Here is a 20,253-nt window from a genome sequence, read left to right as displayed (position 1 = left end):
CATCATGCGATAACACAGAAAACAGGCCTGCACACTTATTTAATGTTTTCAAAGAACATGTAGCTACATGTATGGTTAATTCTAAACTGTAAAACAACACCTCATTTAGCCAAGTAATCACAAGGCTCATCTTGTACCTCACTTAATTGATCTTACTTAAAACACTTGTGTTTCTTTATTTTATTTTTTTTTAACTCTCCCAGCCTTAAAATATGTCTAACTTTACCCAATAAAGTATTACTTAATTATACTGTATATGGATGCTGTAAAAATATTAAAATGACCAAACATTTTAGTATAACATAATGATTTACATAGAATGTAGAAATATAATCATAATGTAATGTTGTGATTCGGAGCGTTATAATGGAGGAACAGTTTGGCAGTCGGACAGGTACGGTCACTCATCACGTTTCAACCCCGTTGCAAAGATATAAAAGAATTTGTTGTTGTCAATCTTACCTGCATGCTAGTTACGAAGCTAAATTAGCTTAGCTTAGCTTAGCTTTACAGCTGCTCTCCTACTTTCCAATCATAAAAAAGTCAAGACCATAAAAAGTCTTTCATTTATTTCTTTTAAACATGTTACAAGTCATGGTGTTTGTATTTTTACTAAAAATCAATCCTTCAATTTTGTGTTTCTGATCTTTTTGAAGTATAGCTTCTTTACTTACTTGCTTGATTTAAAGCTGATTGATTTCTGTTCAAGATAAAGTGATGGCAAGTCATTTATACTTCTTTCAAACAGATTTAATCCTTTGAAACTAAATCTGTTGACATCATCTCTACTTTTCTACGAGATTAATTGATTTAATCTCAGAGGAGAAAAGATCCATTTCGGTAAAACTAAAGCTTCTACGCTCAACTAAGATTTGTGTTTTAAAATTCAAGTATGTTTATTAAAAAAAACATTAATGTGTAAAAAAAAGATCCATAGTTCACATAGTATTGATGATCTGGATTAAGTTTAACACCCTCTCCGCTGTGAAAGTTGAATCATTTACAGCTGCAATCAACCATGAGCTTTTTATCTCCAGACTTTAGAAATGTTCCTATTTTCAGTCTGCAGGAAGAAAAGCCTGATATTTGTCACTCACGATGAAGTCACAACAAGCTGGTCAATTATCTCCTCAGGAGCACCATTGATTAGTCACATCCTGCTTAATACACCATAGATTCAAACATTTACAGAGTTCATCGGCTCTTTAAAGAGCTACTTTTGATGTGATGATTCACCAGGACGGCGCTAAACTATCCAATTAACAGCAGTTTTGAAAAGAAGAGGAAGAAAAATTCCAGCAGACGTAAAAGTTTTATTATTTATGGCTGAGTCATATGCCCATCCCTATTGTATCTTTCTTGCTTTTATCTTTTATTTCCGTTTTTCATCAGATGTCTGATCTTCGACAAGTTACTCCTATAAGTCTTATTAAAATTTCTTAAGATTCAAGGTGAAAGATTTCACATAATCTTTCCAACAACTGTGTTGCAGGGGACTCGGAGCCACAGATGTCCTTCCAAGCATTGATCACAGAAATTGTTTAATTTCAATGCTTTTAGACCTCAGCAGATCATTCTGTTGAACGCGCTCATAAGTGGGTTGAGTCGTGGAAACATTACATTTGGTCACATCCGTGCAAAATCCTTTCCTTTCAGATCTAAGCTCACTTAATAACAACATTTCATCTATATTCTGCTGTATTCATGCTGTTTGCAAATCTCAGAGGAGATTGTAGAAAAGGTTTTTTTTTTAAATATAAACTCCTAGTGGACTGATGGAGAGACTGAGAGCAACACATAATGGCCTCCAGATCACTCCCATGTCTGAAGGAGAGCAGGGTTTTGTATTTATCAAATGTCTCAGGCTCACTCCGAGCAATCACACCAAGAGAACGACTAAAGCTAAAAATAGAAACAGCTCTAAGCTGGACACAAGATCTGAATGTCATTTCTATTTCTGCAGAATGGGGAGTCATCTGTGAGGTTGCAGTTTTGTAAAAAGAGGCCTACAAATTGGAATTATATTTCTGATTTCTTCAAACTTTTTCTAAACTCATACAACAGGACTGTTCATCCAGAGTTTTTATATCTGGATCACCAGGAAAAGCAGGCTTGGAAGTTTCAGAAACACAATTTCAAGATGCAATGCTCTCTCAGTTATAAGATTTTATGAAAAAGGAAATAATTTTAAAAAGTCATCCAGTCCTTACCAGTTCTTAAAATGAGATAAATACAACCTGAGATCAGCGACATATGTCAGACATCATGTCATCACGTGTTCCATAAACAATAAGCCAATAAGCAGAAGCATAGTGTGGAAAAATAAGTACACCCTTACTGCCATCATCAAGTGACATCCAAATGCTGCTGATTAAATACACTTAATCAGCTTCTCGTCGACAAGTGCTGGCATGTTTATAAAAGCAGAGCTTTCAGCAGTTTGTTATTCTGGAGCATTCAGGTGTGTGTCACTCTGCGGCCATACTGTACGATGTTCAGAAAAACTGCCGTCAGCACATTTCAGCATGTTAAATGGTGAAGTTAATGGTGGCACATTTAGAAAAAGCCTGTTTGTTTGCAGGAGAGGTGATGCGAATGGACCTGAAGAGAGCTGTGCATTAACACATGTTTGAAAGGACCAAATGAGTTTAGGCAGTGTTGATCAGAAGAGTGAGCAAAAATTCACCCAATGATTAGAAACAATGATGTTGTATAGAAAACCATTTCTTCAAGTTATAGCTGCAAGAGATGGTTTCACAAACTAATGAATCATCAAGTGAACTTAGTTTTTCACACACTGTTTCTGCATTTTTGCTTAGTTTCTGTGAAAAACATAATGACACAATGAAATATTATGTTTTGTTGTTTCTCTCAAGTGGCATTTGCCAAGTTATAAAACTTAATGAGGACCAAATGAGCTTTATGTACTAAAATGTAAAATCTTTAAATAAAAAAAACAAAAAAGTACTTTTACTGTTTTAAATGTCTTTTATACAAATTTATTTTTGCTGTAAGCAGCTAATACTTCATGTGACTTCAATGGGGCAAATTTGCACTTTCGGTTGCTTTACTGGCACTTGTGAGTAATAGAGATAAAAATGAGTCTGCATATTAGGGGATATGAAGTGAAGTTAATCATCAAGGTTTGGTTTATGACTTCCCAGATGGTCTCTAGAGGGAAAAGAGTTGTCCCAGTTTCATAGGTGAATCATTTCTTGTGTTACAAAGCGGTAGAAATTGCCTAATTTTGCAAGAAAAAAAAACATATTTTAATTTAATTTCATGAGTGAAACAGCTCTGTGGACAAGCTGATAGCAGGAATTTCCTCCCAGCGCAACAGTCACAGGAGGAGTAATGTTCAGCATTTCTTCACTATCCGTCCCAAAGCAGCTTGTTTTAAATCACTGAATGCTTGCTGGTTTCTCTATTTGCTCATTTAGCAATATTTAATTCTTTTCTTAATATAAAAACACGGCGCTCCACTCTTATGATGAACTGAATTAATCAAATATAGCTGTTTTACAACTTTGTTTGGCTCACCACTTTGGAAGTGCTGTATCAAGGAAAAAACACAGTTCTGGGCTTTTTTTTTTTATTGATTATTCTTTCAGTTTATTACCTGGCAGGTAATAAATAAAAAATAAAAAAAAACAGTAAAGCTCAAGAGACTTATTCAGCTTTTGGCCAACAGAATTAGAAAGATCTCGTTTCATGCTGAGCCGCCAACCATCCGAAACACTCACCCTAAAGAACTCCTTGGTGGAGCCTGAGTCTAACGTGCCATAGGCGATCTCGGTCTGTTTAGCCAGATCCTCGGCACTCTCAATTGGAGAGACCATCCTCTCCACTGTGAGGAAGGCAGCCAGGTTGGCCGTGTAGGAAGAGATGATGATGAGGGTGAAGAACCACCACACTCCTCCAACAATGCGACCGGACAGAGACCTGGAAGGCGGAGGAGGAAGAGCAGCAGAGAAACATGAGAGCGGCGTGTTCAGAAGTACATTGGGCGGGTTAATTTTTCACACAGTCTGTTGTGTTGAGCAAAATATTAGCTCAGAACTGTAGCTCAGACCTGTTTGTTTAATGTTATACTTTTGTAAATACAGCCTACTTCATCCATAGACTGTTGAACAGGAACGCTTTCTGCTTGTCTCTGGTGGTCCATGCTAACACATCTATTTAATGTAAGTATCATTAACTTAATGTAGCTGCTATGCAAATGATTCACTCGTTTAAAGCAATAATAAGCCTCATTAACTTAATATAACTGCATCCACATTTAGTTTTGGAAGTAATTCAGGTGAGTAGCCAGAAGGGCTCAAAGCATCCTAAGCCCAAATCCAGCAGGCCTAAGTCTCACTTCAGACCTGTGATGAGAAGCTTTGCAGAGACAATCCTCAGCAAAAAATTAAATTAAATTAAATTAAATTAAATTAAATTAAATTAAATATTACAACATTTTAGCTTTATATAACTTACCTACAAAAAATCAATTTAACAGTTTTAATTAATGGATTTTTTATTTTGTTGTTGTTCGATTAGAATTAGATTAGAAAGTTTGGGCTTATTTGATCATGAAGAAATGTTGTGGGATCACCATGTTGTTTGTATTTTTGTACAACTTTAAAGATGCCAACCAGGTCGCATACCTTAAAGCAACACTACATAACTTTGTGACCTTAAAATTCTGTGCTAGTTTGATGACATCCTGGCATTATTTATGCATATTCCTTGAGCTGTTGTTGAACCTGCAGCATCCCAAAGCTGAGAAACTGTACTTCACAATATTTTTTTGTAGCCTGCATCACAAGACAGCTGCTGTTTGCTGTATGGCAATGCGTCACACACCAGAAACAAGCATTCATAAACATTGTTGGCCGTTTTTTTTAGCTTTGTTAGGAGATGCCAAGGTGTGAAAAGCTGCCGAGTGTTGCTTTAATGAGCTTCTACCTGACACAAAAACATGACCCCAACAAGAGACTTGTCACTCGGAACAATAATAAAGATGATAAACTCCTTCTATAAGCTAATCCAACTCGGTGTAGTTAACTATGTTTGTTGTTCCCAGTCAGCTGTGTCTAAAATTTGGAGCAAGTACTAACAAATTAGGAAGGTTGAAAAAGGGAAACATAGAGGTCAACCAAGGAAGATGTTTAAGTGTCAGGACAGACATCTTAACTTAAATAAAACAATCCAAGACTGGTAAGAAGTTTTTCAGTCTTTATAAGTGTGTCTTCGGTGCATATTTAGATAAACCAGATGCTGGTTTTCAGTTCAACATGATCAATAAAGTATCAGTATTTACTTGTGCCAGGAAAATAGAAAGTTGAACTGTTTGTAGTTCATGTTCTTTAGAGTTGTATTTAATGCTGAATGATGAGTATACAAATTTGTGAAGTATTTAAGGTGGCTTAAAAAAAATAAATGCTTCACCACAATTCAGGCTATAAAGGATACAAATATTTTTAAGCAAAAGTACCATTAGAGTCTGTTTCCTGTGGTGCTGTTCCAACTTTTATTATCACACTTTTATTATCACACAACTTTTATTGTAGAATACTCTAAATAAACATCTTATTTCAGCTTTAGATCTATTTTATTTAGTATCAATTTTTCCTTTAAAACTGCAATAAAACTTTTCACTGTGCTTTCATGTTTGCTGTTTTTTGCTCTACTTTGCAAATAGCTCTTCATTATATTATGATGGCACTCTGAAACAGTGTCACATTAAAGTCAATTACCACATGTGGACAAGTTTGTCTAAATACACTGAAAAACAAAGGCAAAGTAGCCACAAGGTTCGATTATCACAACAGGAGTCGATGTTTTATAAAACTAACTTTTTTTCTCTCAGGCAAATAAAGCGAAAAGACTGTTTTGCCTGGTCTGTACGTCTTCATGGGACTAACAGAGTCATGCAGCATCACACTGTAGATGTTATGAGTGTTTGTCTTTTTACTGGACAGATCACTTAGATTTCATGTTAGATCAGCAGTGACCAAATTACGTCATGCACATCTTTAAATAAATGTCTCCTTGTATGTAAAGATGCTTTGAATAAATTTACCTCAAACACAGAAGAAAAAAATTAAACCTTGTGAATAAAATTCTTTCTGAACATAATGAATTACTTATTTGTGTCAGCTTGACTAAAGATTTTCCAGTCACATCAGAACATCAGCAGGAGTCCATAGAAGAAGTCAATGACATCACAACAGTGATGAGTAAAGAGTTGGATGGAGGGATACATAAATGGGAAGGATGGCTCAGCGACTGATATGGAAAATACATGATGTAGTCATACTATGATGTTTTTTTCCCCACACAAAACACATTATACGCGCCAAGTTGATGACCGTAAAATGGGACATGCAGCAAAAACACGGTAGCCCTCCAACAGTCTTGAGTAATTCAAGCCGCTACTGTGAATGAAATGTAATGACCCCCTGTGCATTTTACAGCCCTCAGCATGGTGGATATAAGTTATTTTGTGGATGTAGAGCATCACTGCCAGCATGCAACTTTAAAACAAATGGAAGTTCAGCACAGGGAGGCTTCTTGCTCAGAGAAAGAAAAGGGAAGAAAGTGAAAGTGAAGTGAAGCATGAGGATTGGTGGACAGCAGTAATAGCAGAGCTCAAAATAACCCATATGCACCAATGCAGGATGGAAATGAATGTATGGGACTATAAAATGCAGAGTGATGGCAAGGACGTCTATGAAGTGGTAGGGAATGAAAACAACAACCAACCTTGGTGAGATATCGCATCCTTGCTGCATGAAGGCGCCCAGGGAGAACCACAGGCTATTAAAAATTCCAAAGTCGTTCGGAGGGTCAGGGGGGCTTTGAGGGTCTTTGGCCTCATCGTTCTCGTCCAGATGCCATTCATAAGGGCTGAAACGGCTCACCAGGAAAAGCACCACGCTCACACCAATATAGGCAAAAACTATACACATCCAAATCTCATAGGCCAGTGGATCCAGGAAGGAAAACACCCCTGGCTTGGACTTTTGAGGCTTCTTTATCATAATGGAGATACCCAGGCTCATGAAGGGTTTAGAGAAGTCTATCACCTCCTCCCGTACCAATGTTATGGTAAGTGGAGCCACAGCTATATCAGCTCTCTGTAAAAATGGGAACAGGCACATGAGGAGTCAGTTTTACAGAGGAAACCATAAATAACCAAGCAAAGCTTTAAATATTAATCCAATAAAGGAAATATTGATAAAGCTCAAATCAAACCAACTAAGCCCTGCAACACATGGAGTAAAAAGACAGTACCCAGTGAAATGCAGCATTTCAGTACACACTGAATACAAGACCCTGATGAAGGCAGTGAGAGCGAGTCTGCCATTTGAAAATGAGTCACTCAGCATTTGCGTTGGTTAATGTCTTTATCTCAATCCAAATCTCCCTCGTGAATCAAGCAGAGGGATGGAAGACAGAGGTGGAGGAGCTTATGCAAGCAGTTCATGAAATGTGAATCAGCTTTTTAAATCCCCCCCCTAAAAGATTCTCTGCAATGCCTTAAGGGCACACAATTAGTATGAGAGACTGGATTGAAAAATGTTTGCAGTGACTTACATTAGGTTAGGAAGGTTCTCAGATAAAAATCAGCCAATCATTGCTCATTTTTGCTCATTTACAACTGAATGGCTAATAAACATCAATGCAAATTCAGTGTTGGCACACACAGTGGGCATGTAGCTGTTGTTCTGTTTACTACTGAGAACTGGTGTAGTTGTCTCTGCAGAAACTGCAGGTGCCAGATTGAGAATTCTGCAGTGTTGCACTGTTTGCATGTAGATCTTATTACATTTCAGTCGGTGCAGTGAGATTCCTAGCATTACTCATTCAGCAGCTGAGGTCTCATAAAAGATGCATATTATCTTGTTTGAGGCAATTCAAATATGACTTATCTATGAGATGCATGATAAAACCACAGAATATGTTTTCACTCAGAGAAATAAAATGCATTTTTAACTTTTTAGTTCAATGTTTGTTGTAATCATTAAAATGCTATCAAATGTAAAACCAGAGACCGTTAGTGTGCACTTAAAAGACACATGGAAGCAAAGAGGAATTATCAAATGAGACATTTTGACCATATTCACTAATGAGGCCTCTATCTCATTGATAGGGAATGAGATGAATCGAGCTTTAGAAGAGCTCACATGATCAAGAAAGATCTGAGTAAAACTGAGTACTGGAATATTTCTCATGATAATAATGTTCATGTATTTGGTTAAATTAATATTAAACATGCACTGGGCTCCATATAGTATGTCATCATGCAGAACAGATCTAGGGCCAGATCTACTAAGATACCAATTTGCGAGTAGTGATTCGCGTGTGCAATTTAGAATTTTGCATGTGGGGCTGAACCTTTGTTTGCAGGTGACTAACTAAGAGTGCAAACATGTCAGAGGCCCCCTATTTAAAAGAGGGTTTTGCGTGTTTCGAGGTTTGCAACCTGTTTGGAAGAAAGCATGACCTACAGCAAAGAAATCTGACTGTCGCACAAAGAAATGCGATACGGTTGAGAAATTCTGAAAAAGTTAATGCTGTTGGTAAAATCATGCGGGATTATGTGAAAACACGCTATCAAGATATTAGAAGGTGAGCAAAACAAAAACTGGATCAAAATGTTTGCAAATAAAAGAGGTGGGGGTGTAGGATGTGTGTACTGTCACCTTAAAAAAAGAAAGAAAACATGAATAAATATGACAGTGACCTGTTTCTAACATAGGCCTGATTTATTTTTTACTGGGGATTTCATAAATTCTCCCTCCAACAAGCCAGCCTTCTAAAAATTTGCCAGCTCGCAACCTGGAGAACAGAAAACTGTTTTGCGAAAATAAAGGAATAACAACCTGACTGACCTGAGATATTTTGCATATGGGCACAATCATTTGCTCTTATTACTCTAAGAAATCCAGCTACTGGTTAATGACTGCAGAGTGCGTGGAAACCTAAATAGCACAACCATACAGCGACACGTGGCATTTAGGACTTAGACTACACATCTGGGGATTCCAGCTGTGACGATATCTGACAGTGACTCCTCTCCAAATCCATCTTGATTTCCTCCAACAGCTCTAAAATGGCAATGCAGGTTAAGTGATATGTTTTGGTGATTGTTTCCTGGTTCATCCCAAAAGTATTCACACAAGGGTGAAAAATGCATTCTCTGTCTACTTGCTTTGTTTCGATGTCTCCTTCTTGTGACAATAACCGCAGCCACATGTGCAGTTCATAGACTGTATATAAAAAGATGGACGTAACCTCCGTGATGTCACCCATGGGTTTCTGAGGAGCTGAATTGAAGCTCGGTGGGCGGTTCCTACCATCGCCATCTTAGCAGAGGCATGCGCATCGTCTCGCCCGGAAAATACACATATGGGCAAAGAGGTGGAGCTGAGAGGGGGGCTGTAAGTGTCATGGTGGATGTTTGACATCGAGCGACCTCCGAATTTTCTGTAGCTAAAAGCTAACCGAGCTAACCCGGAGATAACAGAAGATAACAGGAGCTAACCAGCTAAGGGAGATAAGCGGGCTTAAGCTAAGTCATGTTGTTAACCGCCTAAAAACCGCGGTTGTTCTGCGTTCTTCTTACTTGAAGCGGGAGCTCGGGTACCTGTCAGTCAAAAAGACATGCACCTAAATATGCCAAATTTTGAGATTTTTTGAGAAAAAAAATTCACTCCCCCACAGTTGCCATGAAGGTAAACATGACCTATTAACTGAAAATGGATTTTTGAACCAGGCTGTAAACATATTTATTTCTGCTGTGATGTTGGTCTTTTTAACATGGGAGTCTATGAGGATTCGCTCTGTTTTGCAGCCAGCCCCTAGTGGATGAAGGGAGAACTGCAGTTTTGTGCACTTCCGCATAGGTTTTTAACCGTCGGAGGTTGCCGCTTGGTGCACTTACACACACAGGCCATTAACACATCCTTATCCTCCAAACACATGCAAAATAGTGTTTGAATGGCCTGTATTTCATATTCATTCAGAAAGACATACAAATTGATGCAGACATGCTATTTTGCACCTTTGAAAAACGCAACCCTCAATGCGTGCTGTTAGTAAATCAGTTTTTACATTTTTTTGCATATGCAATGAGTTTCCACACGTTTTAGTACGCGCAAACCCTCTAGTATATCTGGCCCCAAGAGATTAAGGACAGGCTGACACTTACCCCATAAACCAGTTCACCCACCATCCCGTTCCACGTCTTGGTCTCTGGATCCCGAGCTCCGTATTTCCCATCCGGCACTATTGACAGCTTAAATTTTATCCCCACATGTTTTGCAATTTCAGCAGCTAAATCGACACAGTAGCCTTCATATCTGTCATTCCCCTCCAGCTGCATATAGTTTTTCTTGTACATCACATATGGAGCTTCCTGTTAATTAGACATAGTTTTGAGTTCATAGCAAAGAAAGAGAACATCCACATTGGCCAGACCAGGGTCACACACAGGCCTTAATTGGTACGGTAGCATGCACACATGCAAGAAACAAATGCATAAATACAAAAACCAGGAACATAAAAACACAAACAGTACGGAGGTTAAACACATTTACAGGCATGTTCTTAGGGACAAACCAACAGATAGACTGCAAGAGCAAAACTACTAACACACACATTTAAAAGAGGCAAAGCAGGTTATCTCCATCCAAAATCTAAATCTGTGAAAATGGGTAGTAAGCGGGGGGTTACATGTACTTTGCATCAGCATAGCACAGGGGGCGGGATGAGCTGAATGGAGCTCCTTTCCAGTTCATAGAGTAAACGTCAGTGACAGCAGAGAGATTAAAGTCATCAAAAATGTGCAGATTAATTCACTCAGCGAACAAATATCAAATCACATCAGAGGAGCAGCTGCATGACGAAATAAAGTTCAACAATGACTCAAGCTGCTTCGCTCACATTACATTAAAACAACAAAATTATTTTCTTGTTGTCCTAATTACGTCAGCAGATTTTGTCTCTGTGCCTCAGATACCAAGAAAATATAATAAAATTCTCCCACAATGTAAAACATGTAGCCATTAAAGATGAATCAATGTCACCTTGGGATATTCAGCAATGGTGTTTTAGCTTCGGAGTATGGCATGTACATGTTTTTCAGAGGTTATTTGATTTTATGAGTCTCAAAAGTTTGACAATTCCACATCATTAGAGGAGACTGTTGTCCTTTGATACAGGACTCTTTCACAGTTTTACACATTTATGATTAAAAATAGCAGTTCTCCTCCACTCTGCAATCATGTACAATGTTTTAAACAACAAAATGAAAGAACCATCTTTCTTAAAATATGGTACTTTCTTTCATGTCATGAAAAGTAGTCAAAGCAACATGAAGTAAATGAGATGGCTGTGATGTGTCTAAAATAATAGTTGTCTTGAGTAAATAAAAAGCATGCCTGTCAGAAAACAGTGCAATGGCTCTACACTTTCATTGTTTTGTCCCCCTGACTCTAAATAACCTAAAGCTATTGCTGGTCTAACTGTGATGACAATGAATGTCCAGACACTGAAATGGCAATGCGTGACTATTACATTCTGAATTTGCCTAAGATGCAGACATAATAGACAAAGTCAGAAGGAAGGACAAGCCATGGTTTTAAATGTAAGATAAGGCGTACCTTATCATACATTTAAGAATGGCTGATGAATGCTAACCGGCTAACTGCATCAAGTCCAACTAGCACTATGTCTAACCCTAAACCTAGTATGAACAAATGTATTGTATTGTTGTTTTTTGCAGATCATTTAATTTGACTCACTGACAGATTACTTTATGAGAGGGAAAGATTTTTACTTACGTATGCACTGAATGTGAATAAGATGATGTTTATCGCTATGGTTATCTTTTTACCAAAGCCGTTATTGTGATGTCACTACTACAACAGCCCTCTGTAATATAAAAAAACCAAAATGCTTTGGCACCCACACGGATACAGTTGAAACACTCTTTGTGAATCGACTGTTTCAACATGTAGTGAGTGGATGGAAAGCAACTGAAAATAAAATAATTCTACCCTCCCAGGACAGATTGCAACAATGGACACCTTGACCTTGAGTGGCAGAAGTCTTAAGGTGAAACATTTAAAATCTGCTTAAGAGTGTACCATAATAGTAGTGACCACAATTGTTCGGTTTTCCACAGAAGAGGACTCGTTGGTGACCTGCTGATCCATTATATATACAAATTTTTCATACTCATTCCAGTAGCCGATCTGAAAACGACACAAAGGTTAGCGGTTAACACAGGAAGCAGAAAAACATTTGACAGTAGAGCGTCCAAGTGTGTTTGAGCTGGCTGGCTGTAGCTGTACAGTCAATGCATTTGGCTTTGCTTGATATATGATTTAATAAAAAGCTTGCAGTGGTGCTTCTCCCTTCACCTGGGCTGCACTTCAGGAGTGTAGGAGTAATCTATTCCTGGCTTGGCAAATGTTCTCTTATATAACAATAAAGCAGCACCAATAAAGCTTTGGAAGATGAACAAAATTAATACCAACAATAAAAATGTACTAGCTTAAATATACCTTATCTAGCAAGTACACTCATTTTTTTTTACTGCTCTATTCATACAACACGAAAGACAGTAAAATCTAACCTAAAAACAAAAGCTTGAGAACATTCTAGCATTTGCATTATGTTTATTTCTGCACCACTTTTTTCACCTAAAGAAGGGGTTTCTTATTTCTGGTAGCTATTACACACAGTACTCACTCTGTTGTCATTGCAGATTGTCTCACACTGAGAGAGGACATGGAGGCTGCTAATGTATGTTGTCTTGTGAGCTGAGCTTTGAGGACATTATGGGGCCGCTCCCTTTTTGGTGTCAGCTTTTGTGGGGACTTCGGAGTCATGGAGCAACTGTAGCCTTGCCAGTGTTGGCCGGATGAGTGTTGTGTATTAGCAAGTGTGTGTGCTTTTCAGACAACACTGTTTTTACCTTTGGCATTCCCGTTCACACAAATCCCAATGACAGCAGTGTCACAGATCTGCAGATGCATTTGCATATCAAAGTCCAACTGAAATGAAGAAAGTCAAGCAGGATGGCGTTTGCAATCTAGCTAACTTGCTAACTGTGGCTCGTGAGCTAATGGGGGACATGGGCAGAGTTTTGTCAGTGGTACTGAGGATGTGGTTTAACATCTAAACTAACAAACATTGACAAGTGCTACAGCTGACACATTAAATAGCTAAATGGCTTTTCCATGCGACTGCACCTCCTCCCAGTGGACATTTGTTTTCTAGTTCCCTTAGGAAGCCAAGGCACAAGACAAGACACGTGCCCATGCTTTTAGGCAAAATGTACAAACTTCAGCTGAATGTTAATGTGAGCTGAAGCTCTGAGCTCTTAGCACTTTTTTCTTTGTGTCAAAAACTTCAACTACAGTTTGGAATCAAATGTTTGCTTTGGCTGCAAAACAAGAATATGGATTTTCTCCTTTTTAGACATTTATTTCTTTAGATGAAAATGAAGGGTTTCTGACTTTGCAGAGCTGACCTGCAGCATTAAGTTAGCATAAAATTTACCTTCAGTTGCACATATTTTATTCAGTTTTCAAAACAAATACCTGTATAAGCTCAAGAACAAATGAATGTCACACCTCAAACTGCCAACTCACTAACATTATGACATTGAGCTTCTAAGGGAAATGTTAAAAACTGATATGAGAAGGTCACATTTAAATATGATGGATCTGATGTCATAACACACCTGATAGATAGCTATTAATGTCAAATTTTAGACTAAAGAAACACAACGTAACTCATAATCAAATGCTAAATTGCCAGTTCTGATCTGTTGTGTACAAAATGCAAGATGATTTGTCTACGTGTTCAGCCATGACTAACCCTTATTGCCATCCTGCAACATTTTGCAGGGCTTTTTCTTGCTCCAATCTGTTATGAAAAACTGACTGTCAGTGAATTATTCCTATATTAAAATCCTAAAAGGAACCTGAATTGGATTTATAAGACCAGGGCTACTGGCAGCCACTGTCCAACATGTGAAAACAAAGCAAAGCCCTTGACATAAAGCTACTCGCTATGCTTGCATGTATTGAAACGGATTTCAAAACACAAAGTACTGATACCTTAAGCTGATCCTGCTAAGAATTTCTAATAAGACATTAACTAAATGATGATAAATGTTTTCAAGGCTCTTACCCTCCTGGGGCCTGCTGGCTTCATCTCATACACATCAATGGTGTAATTGGATCGTCGCCCAAATGTATCAAACTGAATGTTTCCTGTCATACCTTGTACTTGGACCTGCCATGCAATAAGAAAAGAATGATAAAAAAAAAACCCTGTTTCAGGTACTTGGTATGTACACAAACTCCTCATATACTACCAAATATTTTCTATTCCTTTAGAATATTGTTTGTCATGATATTCAAATCACGAAAAAGTTTTTAGATTCTTTGTGCACCCTAAAGGTCTAACGAATATGAGTTCTGACTTTTAAGCTATCAGGTAATTGGAGTTTGGCAGCATGGCGGTAAAACCAAGCGTGAGAAATGAGAGATGTATATATAGATCAATAAAACACAAGGGACAGTAAAGACCCTTAGTCCTACCATTTTGAGAGCTCTCTCTATGTCAATTCCTTGGCTCCAGGGCACGGCAGGGTTGGCGAGGCAGTCACCCGCACTCCCCCTGCGAGACACGTCCACTCGCTGGCGCCGAAGATACCGGAAGGCCTCCACAAGCACGAAGATGGCATCGTGGGTCAGTGCCGATGTGTACTGAGACAAAGACCACAAGAAGCTCCAATAACACATAAGTGACATCATGCTGATTCAACACAACGCTGCACTCTCCCACAGTGCTCAGAGTACAAAGAGAATAGTGCTACCGATTTAAAATGTGGATGTGTTTCGATTCGAGGAAAAGCAGCTGCTAAAATATATCACAGAGAAAAATTCAGGATGACAGATATTCACTGGTTTCAGCAGAGTTACAAACTTGGAAGAAGAGCAGTGGGGGTGGGATGGGGTGGGGTGGGGGGGTCGGGGTGGTGGCCTTTGAAGTTGAATGAAATGCAACTGCAGCATCGGCAGCTATGCTTCACTGACCTTCAGTGGAGTGTTTTTGGCTTCTGGAAATTCTCTTTCATCCAAGCGCTCCCAGCGCTGGAGGAACTGCTGGACGATGGAGCTGTCTGGACTGATGATCTGGAAGCCTGTGATGTTGGCCCCACCAGAAAAGACCCTGTCCAGACTCATGTTGGAGAAACCCTGAGAGCAAAGAGCACAACTTGCTGGTAGTGACAAAAAGCGTCATCAAGATTAAGAAGGAACATTTAGAAACTGCTTTAGCTTGTCCATCATGGCTTTGCTTGTTCGACCAGGCCACTGAGATATACCGACAGAGACGATTGCATTTCTTTTTACTGAATTTCATCATACTAAGCACTGCAGGTGTGGATTTATTTTTTTCAAACTGTGTTGTGTTGAGTTGTTGCGAGCTCTCACCAGGTTGGCAAGGATATAGTGGTATCCTCTGCTGTTCTTTCCTGAGGTCACCACCTACAATTTGCAGAGGACACACAATGAGTCACATTCACATCTTACAACACTGAGAACACTTAAGAGCTTAGAGATTCAGAAATTGCAAAGAATGTCTGGTAGAAAGAAAGAAAAAAAAAGACCCTTGGACACAGTGGAGCATTTGCAAGGGCAGGAGGAAGCGTGTGAGCACTTTTGTACATTTGTGTGTTTGCATGAGATGCACACACTCACACACACACACCCACAGTGGGGAGGAACGACGATGACAGTGCTTGTTCCTTTCTATTAATTTCAACATGTAAAATAAGGTCAGGGCTCTGGCAGACCTCCCTCTCTCCTCCTGCAGCTGCCTGTGCTTTACAGTCAGCCTCTTCCTGCCCTGCATGTCTCAGTCACAAACGAGACTTAATTAAACCCAAAACGTTGTGCAGCACCTGATGAAGCCAGCAGACACAGGAAAGAGCTCCAGCCGTTGATTTTGTGCAACTTTTTCACAGGTAAAAACTCCCTTTTTCTTCACTGCAAAAGTACAAAGCTCCAAAAATACAGTGTGGGGGTGGAAGGTTTTATTTCCCAGTCCTTTCACTTTCTACACTCCTCCACAGTTTTGATAAGTATACTCAGCTACTAAAACCAGCTAAATGTGTCCAGAGTGATTGTGATATGACTGGAGAAATTTTGGAAAGGACTGCTCTTATACTCTTATAGGACAAGCACCCCTGTTATACTATTTTTTTCTTTCAAGTTTAACACACAAACATGTATTTCTCTAACTGTCCAGTTTAATTCACAGTGGCTGCAATCTACATCCACATCCACACACACTGAAGCCCTCTATTTACTGTTGCATTCCTGCCATCTAATATTCTCCAGGGAAAAATGTCCTTGATGCTTCAAGGCTAAGTCTGTGACAAGTTTATAACTGACTATTTTCAACAATAAATCTAATAAAACCTTCCTTGCAGATACAAACCGATTCAATTGTATTCCAACATTTTGTGCCTGCAGCACATTCTTTAAGGTCAACATGCTACATTTGCCTCACAAGCAAAACTCCTAGACCCGTCTCTACTTTTTGTCTTAAAAATTGTCTTGAAAAGGCTTTTTATTTGCTGTTCAGCCATGAGAGAGGGAGCCACAGCTACCCCAGTCGTAGTAAGGCACTTAATGAAGCTGCAGTGCCTGGAGTGACTGGCTACAACCTTCATTTATCACACACTCAGTCATAAAGCATTTCACACTTCTGCATGAACATCCGATCTGGACATGGTCTCAAACTGACTGTTTTAATGTGGTTTATAGATGAAAGCATTATTAAGCTGCTAGAGAATAATCAATTGGAAGCGTGCATGACTTACTATAGTTCAGCTTGGATGGCAGTCTTACAGTAAAACAAATACACAGAAATGGACATTTTAAACTGCATGTTAAGCAGTTTTACTGTATTGAATATTATTAAGCTACAGCTCGATGTTCAAGGCAGCACATTCCTGCAGCAATGATTCAAATACCTAATCTGTAATGGAAAGCAAGTGTATTTGATATATTTTGGCTCATTTACATTGTTTACTTGTGTTTATTTTCTGAACAAATGATGTTATAACTTCCATGAGGAAGGAAATCTCCTGACAGCTACATTAGACATCATTGAGTGGGCAGTTTGCCCAAAAAGAGAAAGCCATGACAGAGCTGCTAAATATACCTGAAGGGTCTCAGTTTTCTTATCTTAGCAGGTAAGAAAACAAAGGATTTTTCTAGGATGTCGCCCCTGTTTGATCTTTAAGCACTTTTTTGTGAGTCAGCATCTCGGAACTGGTTTACTTGCTCCATGTCAAACACAGTCAAAAGTCAACCATGCACAATGGATGTAGAAACTGAGATTAACTTATTAATATAACTTTGTTATTTGTTGCAATATCTATGTTTTGGATTTGATCAGTCAATCCAAAAGTGCAATGAGGATATATAGAATTCATTTTAAAAAGGAAAAGCATCATTTTTGCATTTTTGGTTTATTTTTTATACTTTGCATAAAAGAAAGAAAAAACATCTTTGGAATGAAATCCTCAACTTGAAGTGAAAAATAGCCCTCACCATACAGCCTTCAAATCAGTCTTTGTGAAACAACAGTAGATCATACAAATTCATTTTGGATTGGCAGCACAGCAGCTGCAAAAGAAAATGTTATATCCCCCAAATCTGAATTCACTGTATAAGTTTCATCAACATTTACTACATCACATTATGTGTGTGTGTGTGTGTGTGTGTGTGTGTGTGTGTGTGTGTGTGTGTGTGTGTGTGTGTGTGTGTGTGTGTGTGTGTGTGCATGTGTGTGCATGTGCGTATGTGTTTAGAGGGTGGGAAATATAAGAGTTAAAAGACAGTCAAAATCATTTCTATAGTTAGAAGTAAAATGATAGTATATTTAGTATATAGTTTGAGATAACACTAATAAAAATTTAATTCTGCAGTCTTCATCCATTTTTTTTTTCATCTGTGTACTTGTCACGTTCTTATAAGGGGATCATTTATAGGACCTGCTTGCTTTTCTTTCAGAAGTGCTCTGTTTAAAAAAAAAAAGAAAAAAAAGACGAGGGCATAACTAATATTTTTAGGATCCTGATGCTCCAGATTCATTTTCCCCTGAGATAATCGCTTTTTGTGACTATATGACACCACCGGAAACCAAAGAGAGGTCAGGCACCACCGCAGCTGAGAAAACAACACTCTTATTGTTGCAGAACTCATAAATGCCTCTCTGTTAAAACTCATTTCTCACAAAAAAAAAAAAAAAAGTCTCATCAAACAGCACAAAAAAGAGGACCTGAAAACTGAAGAGGAAAAAGGAATCTGGAGCACCATTTATTCCGAATAGGCTGCAGAAATTTTAATGCATTGATTGGAATGGAAATGATGTCCTTGAAGCTTTCCTCTTCATGTTCTATCAATAAAATCTGAATCATAATTAGGATTTCATGTTATTTTGTTTCATGATAGGCAGCTATTTTACCCAGAGATGTTCTGGCAGAGTAAACAGCAACAGTATGGGAGGGAAAGAGGGAAGTTTTGTCCACAACGTCTCAAGAATATTTTTGGTAGAACTGAGCACAAAAAATATTTTAACATTTAGAGACAAGGGATTATTCCCTTTTGCCAAGGCTAAGGTGAGGACAAGAATCTTTATTTGATGGTTAAGGCAGCTCAAGATAGAGTAGGAACTGAGGTACAGATAAGTATTGATATTTCTAGTACTGAGAAGAATGATATTTTCTAAAATAACAAACTACTTCTTGAAGTTTTAGCTCCAACCCACCACTGCAGTCCAGTCTTGAAACCTTCTCGTATACCAGCAGGATGCCTCCACACAAGTACCAAGTGAGTTTTTAACTGCAGTTAAAAATAAAACCCAGCGCTTCATCTTCCAACTCCCACCAGTGCCTTACAATCAAATGAATCATAGCTATCAGATGAACCCAGCACAGAAGCTCATGTTGCATGTGCCCATCAGTGCTCACCTTTGTGTTGAGGTCGTCATAGGGGAATGAACTGAGAGGAGAAAGCAAAGAGTGAAAAATTGTTTCTGGTTTCAGTATTTGTCCATCCTTGGGGTTCCTCTCGTCTGCCAGTCTGGATGAGCAGGTCTGCGCTCTGCAGCCAGGGCTGGGCCGAGCTGCAGGACCATCAGCCTAAATACTCCTGGGGGGATTGAGTCTAATTAAGCAGGCTGGAGCCACAGTCCTGTGCAGAGCTGGATGTCTGCCCAAGTGCCTTCAAGAGGATTTGAGTCTCTCCTCACTGATCGAGGCTCCTCTTTGTTACATTGATTTGTCGCCTGTCTTCTTCAGAACTGGAACATCATCCTGAAAAGATAACTGGCCTTTAACACCAGTCAGCTGATTGCTGTTATGCTGGGTAAACAGGAAGAGGGATTTAGCTTTCAAAGAGGCAGCTTAAGGAAGTACATGGCTGCATATCAAAGAAACACTGCTCTGAAGAACTTCTAAACAAGGCTGAATGGTCCAACAAGAAGTAGTTTTGCCCCATAACACAACTTGTGTCATATTGACATGTTATGTACAGACATGAAAAGAAAAACATTATTCTTGCTGTTTATTCAATTAGTAAAGTACAGTACAAGCTTTTTTTTCTAGTTTTCTTTGCAGTCTGCTGGTTGAAGTTGCTGATTCTTGTGTTTGTAGTAGCCATCAGCTACACCCTCTAAGACTTCACAGAACCTTTTTATTGAATGCCAGTTTCAGCAAACTAAAAGAATATTAAACTTTAATGCTCTCACTATCCTTGTTGTAGTTATGCACCTGCCAAGTCTCCCTCTTGCATATGTTTGATGTTTTTTTTTTTTTTTCATTCAGGCTGCTTTTAACTCAGGCTTCTCAGGGATCTGCTTTGGATGACGACACAACAAACAAGCTAATACTAAATTCTCCTCTACTCCACTCAAGTGTTTTTCTTTTTTCACACATGACTCTTTATACAGTCAAAGTGGAGAGACAGAAAATGAGGACACCCCTAAAAAGAAACAAGCAAAATGACCTTACAAAATTCTAATATACATACAATAATATACATACAATATACATTAGAAACATATATATATATATTTATATATATATATATATATATATATATATATAATATACATATACATATACATATACATATATATATATATATATATACATATACATATATA

At 38.5% G+C, this 20,253-nt stretch overlaps 1 protein-coding gene across 1 annotated transcript in view; it reads right to left on the bottom strand.

Moving 5' to 3' along the window:
* Window positions 1-20,253, bottom strand: part of gria3a (glutamate receptor, ionotropic, AMPA 3a) — a gene marked incomplete at its 5' end in the record, with an annotated part of 35,855 nt that overhangs the window by 13,919 nt on the left and 1,683 nt on the right. The window contains 9 exons of the mRNA XM_079247429.1: window positions 3,744-3,942; window positions 6,751-7,124; window positions 10,202-10,408; window positions 12,141-12,248; window positions 14,197-14,301; window positions 14,610-14,777; window positions 15,108-15,269; window positions 15,507-15,560; window positions 19,058-19,088. Of these exons, the coding sequence (XP_079103555.1) occupies window positions 3,744-3,942; window positions 6,751-7,124; window positions 10,202-10,408; window positions 12,141-12,248; window positions 14,197-14,301; window positions 14,610-14,777; window positions 15,108-15,269; window positions 15,507-15,560; window positions 19,058-19,088 (1,408 nt within the window). The remainder of the gene's footprint in view (window positions 1-3,743; window positions 3,943-6,750; window positions 7,125-10,201; window positions 10,409-12,140; window positions 12,249-14,196; window positions 14,302-14,609; window positions 14,778-15,107; window positions 15,270-15,506; window positions 15,561-19,057; window positions 19,089-20,253) is intronic.

This window comes from Telmatherina bonti (assembly GCF_933228915.1).
Source record: "Telmatherina bonti genome assembly, chromosome: 10".
Classification (NCBI taxonomy): Eukaryota; Metazoa; Chordata; class Actinopteri; order Atheriniformes; family Telmatherinidae; genus Telmatherina; species Telmatherina bonti.
Note: the sequence above shows the minus strand (reverse complement) of the source record. Positions and strands in the feature narration are given on the sequence as shown.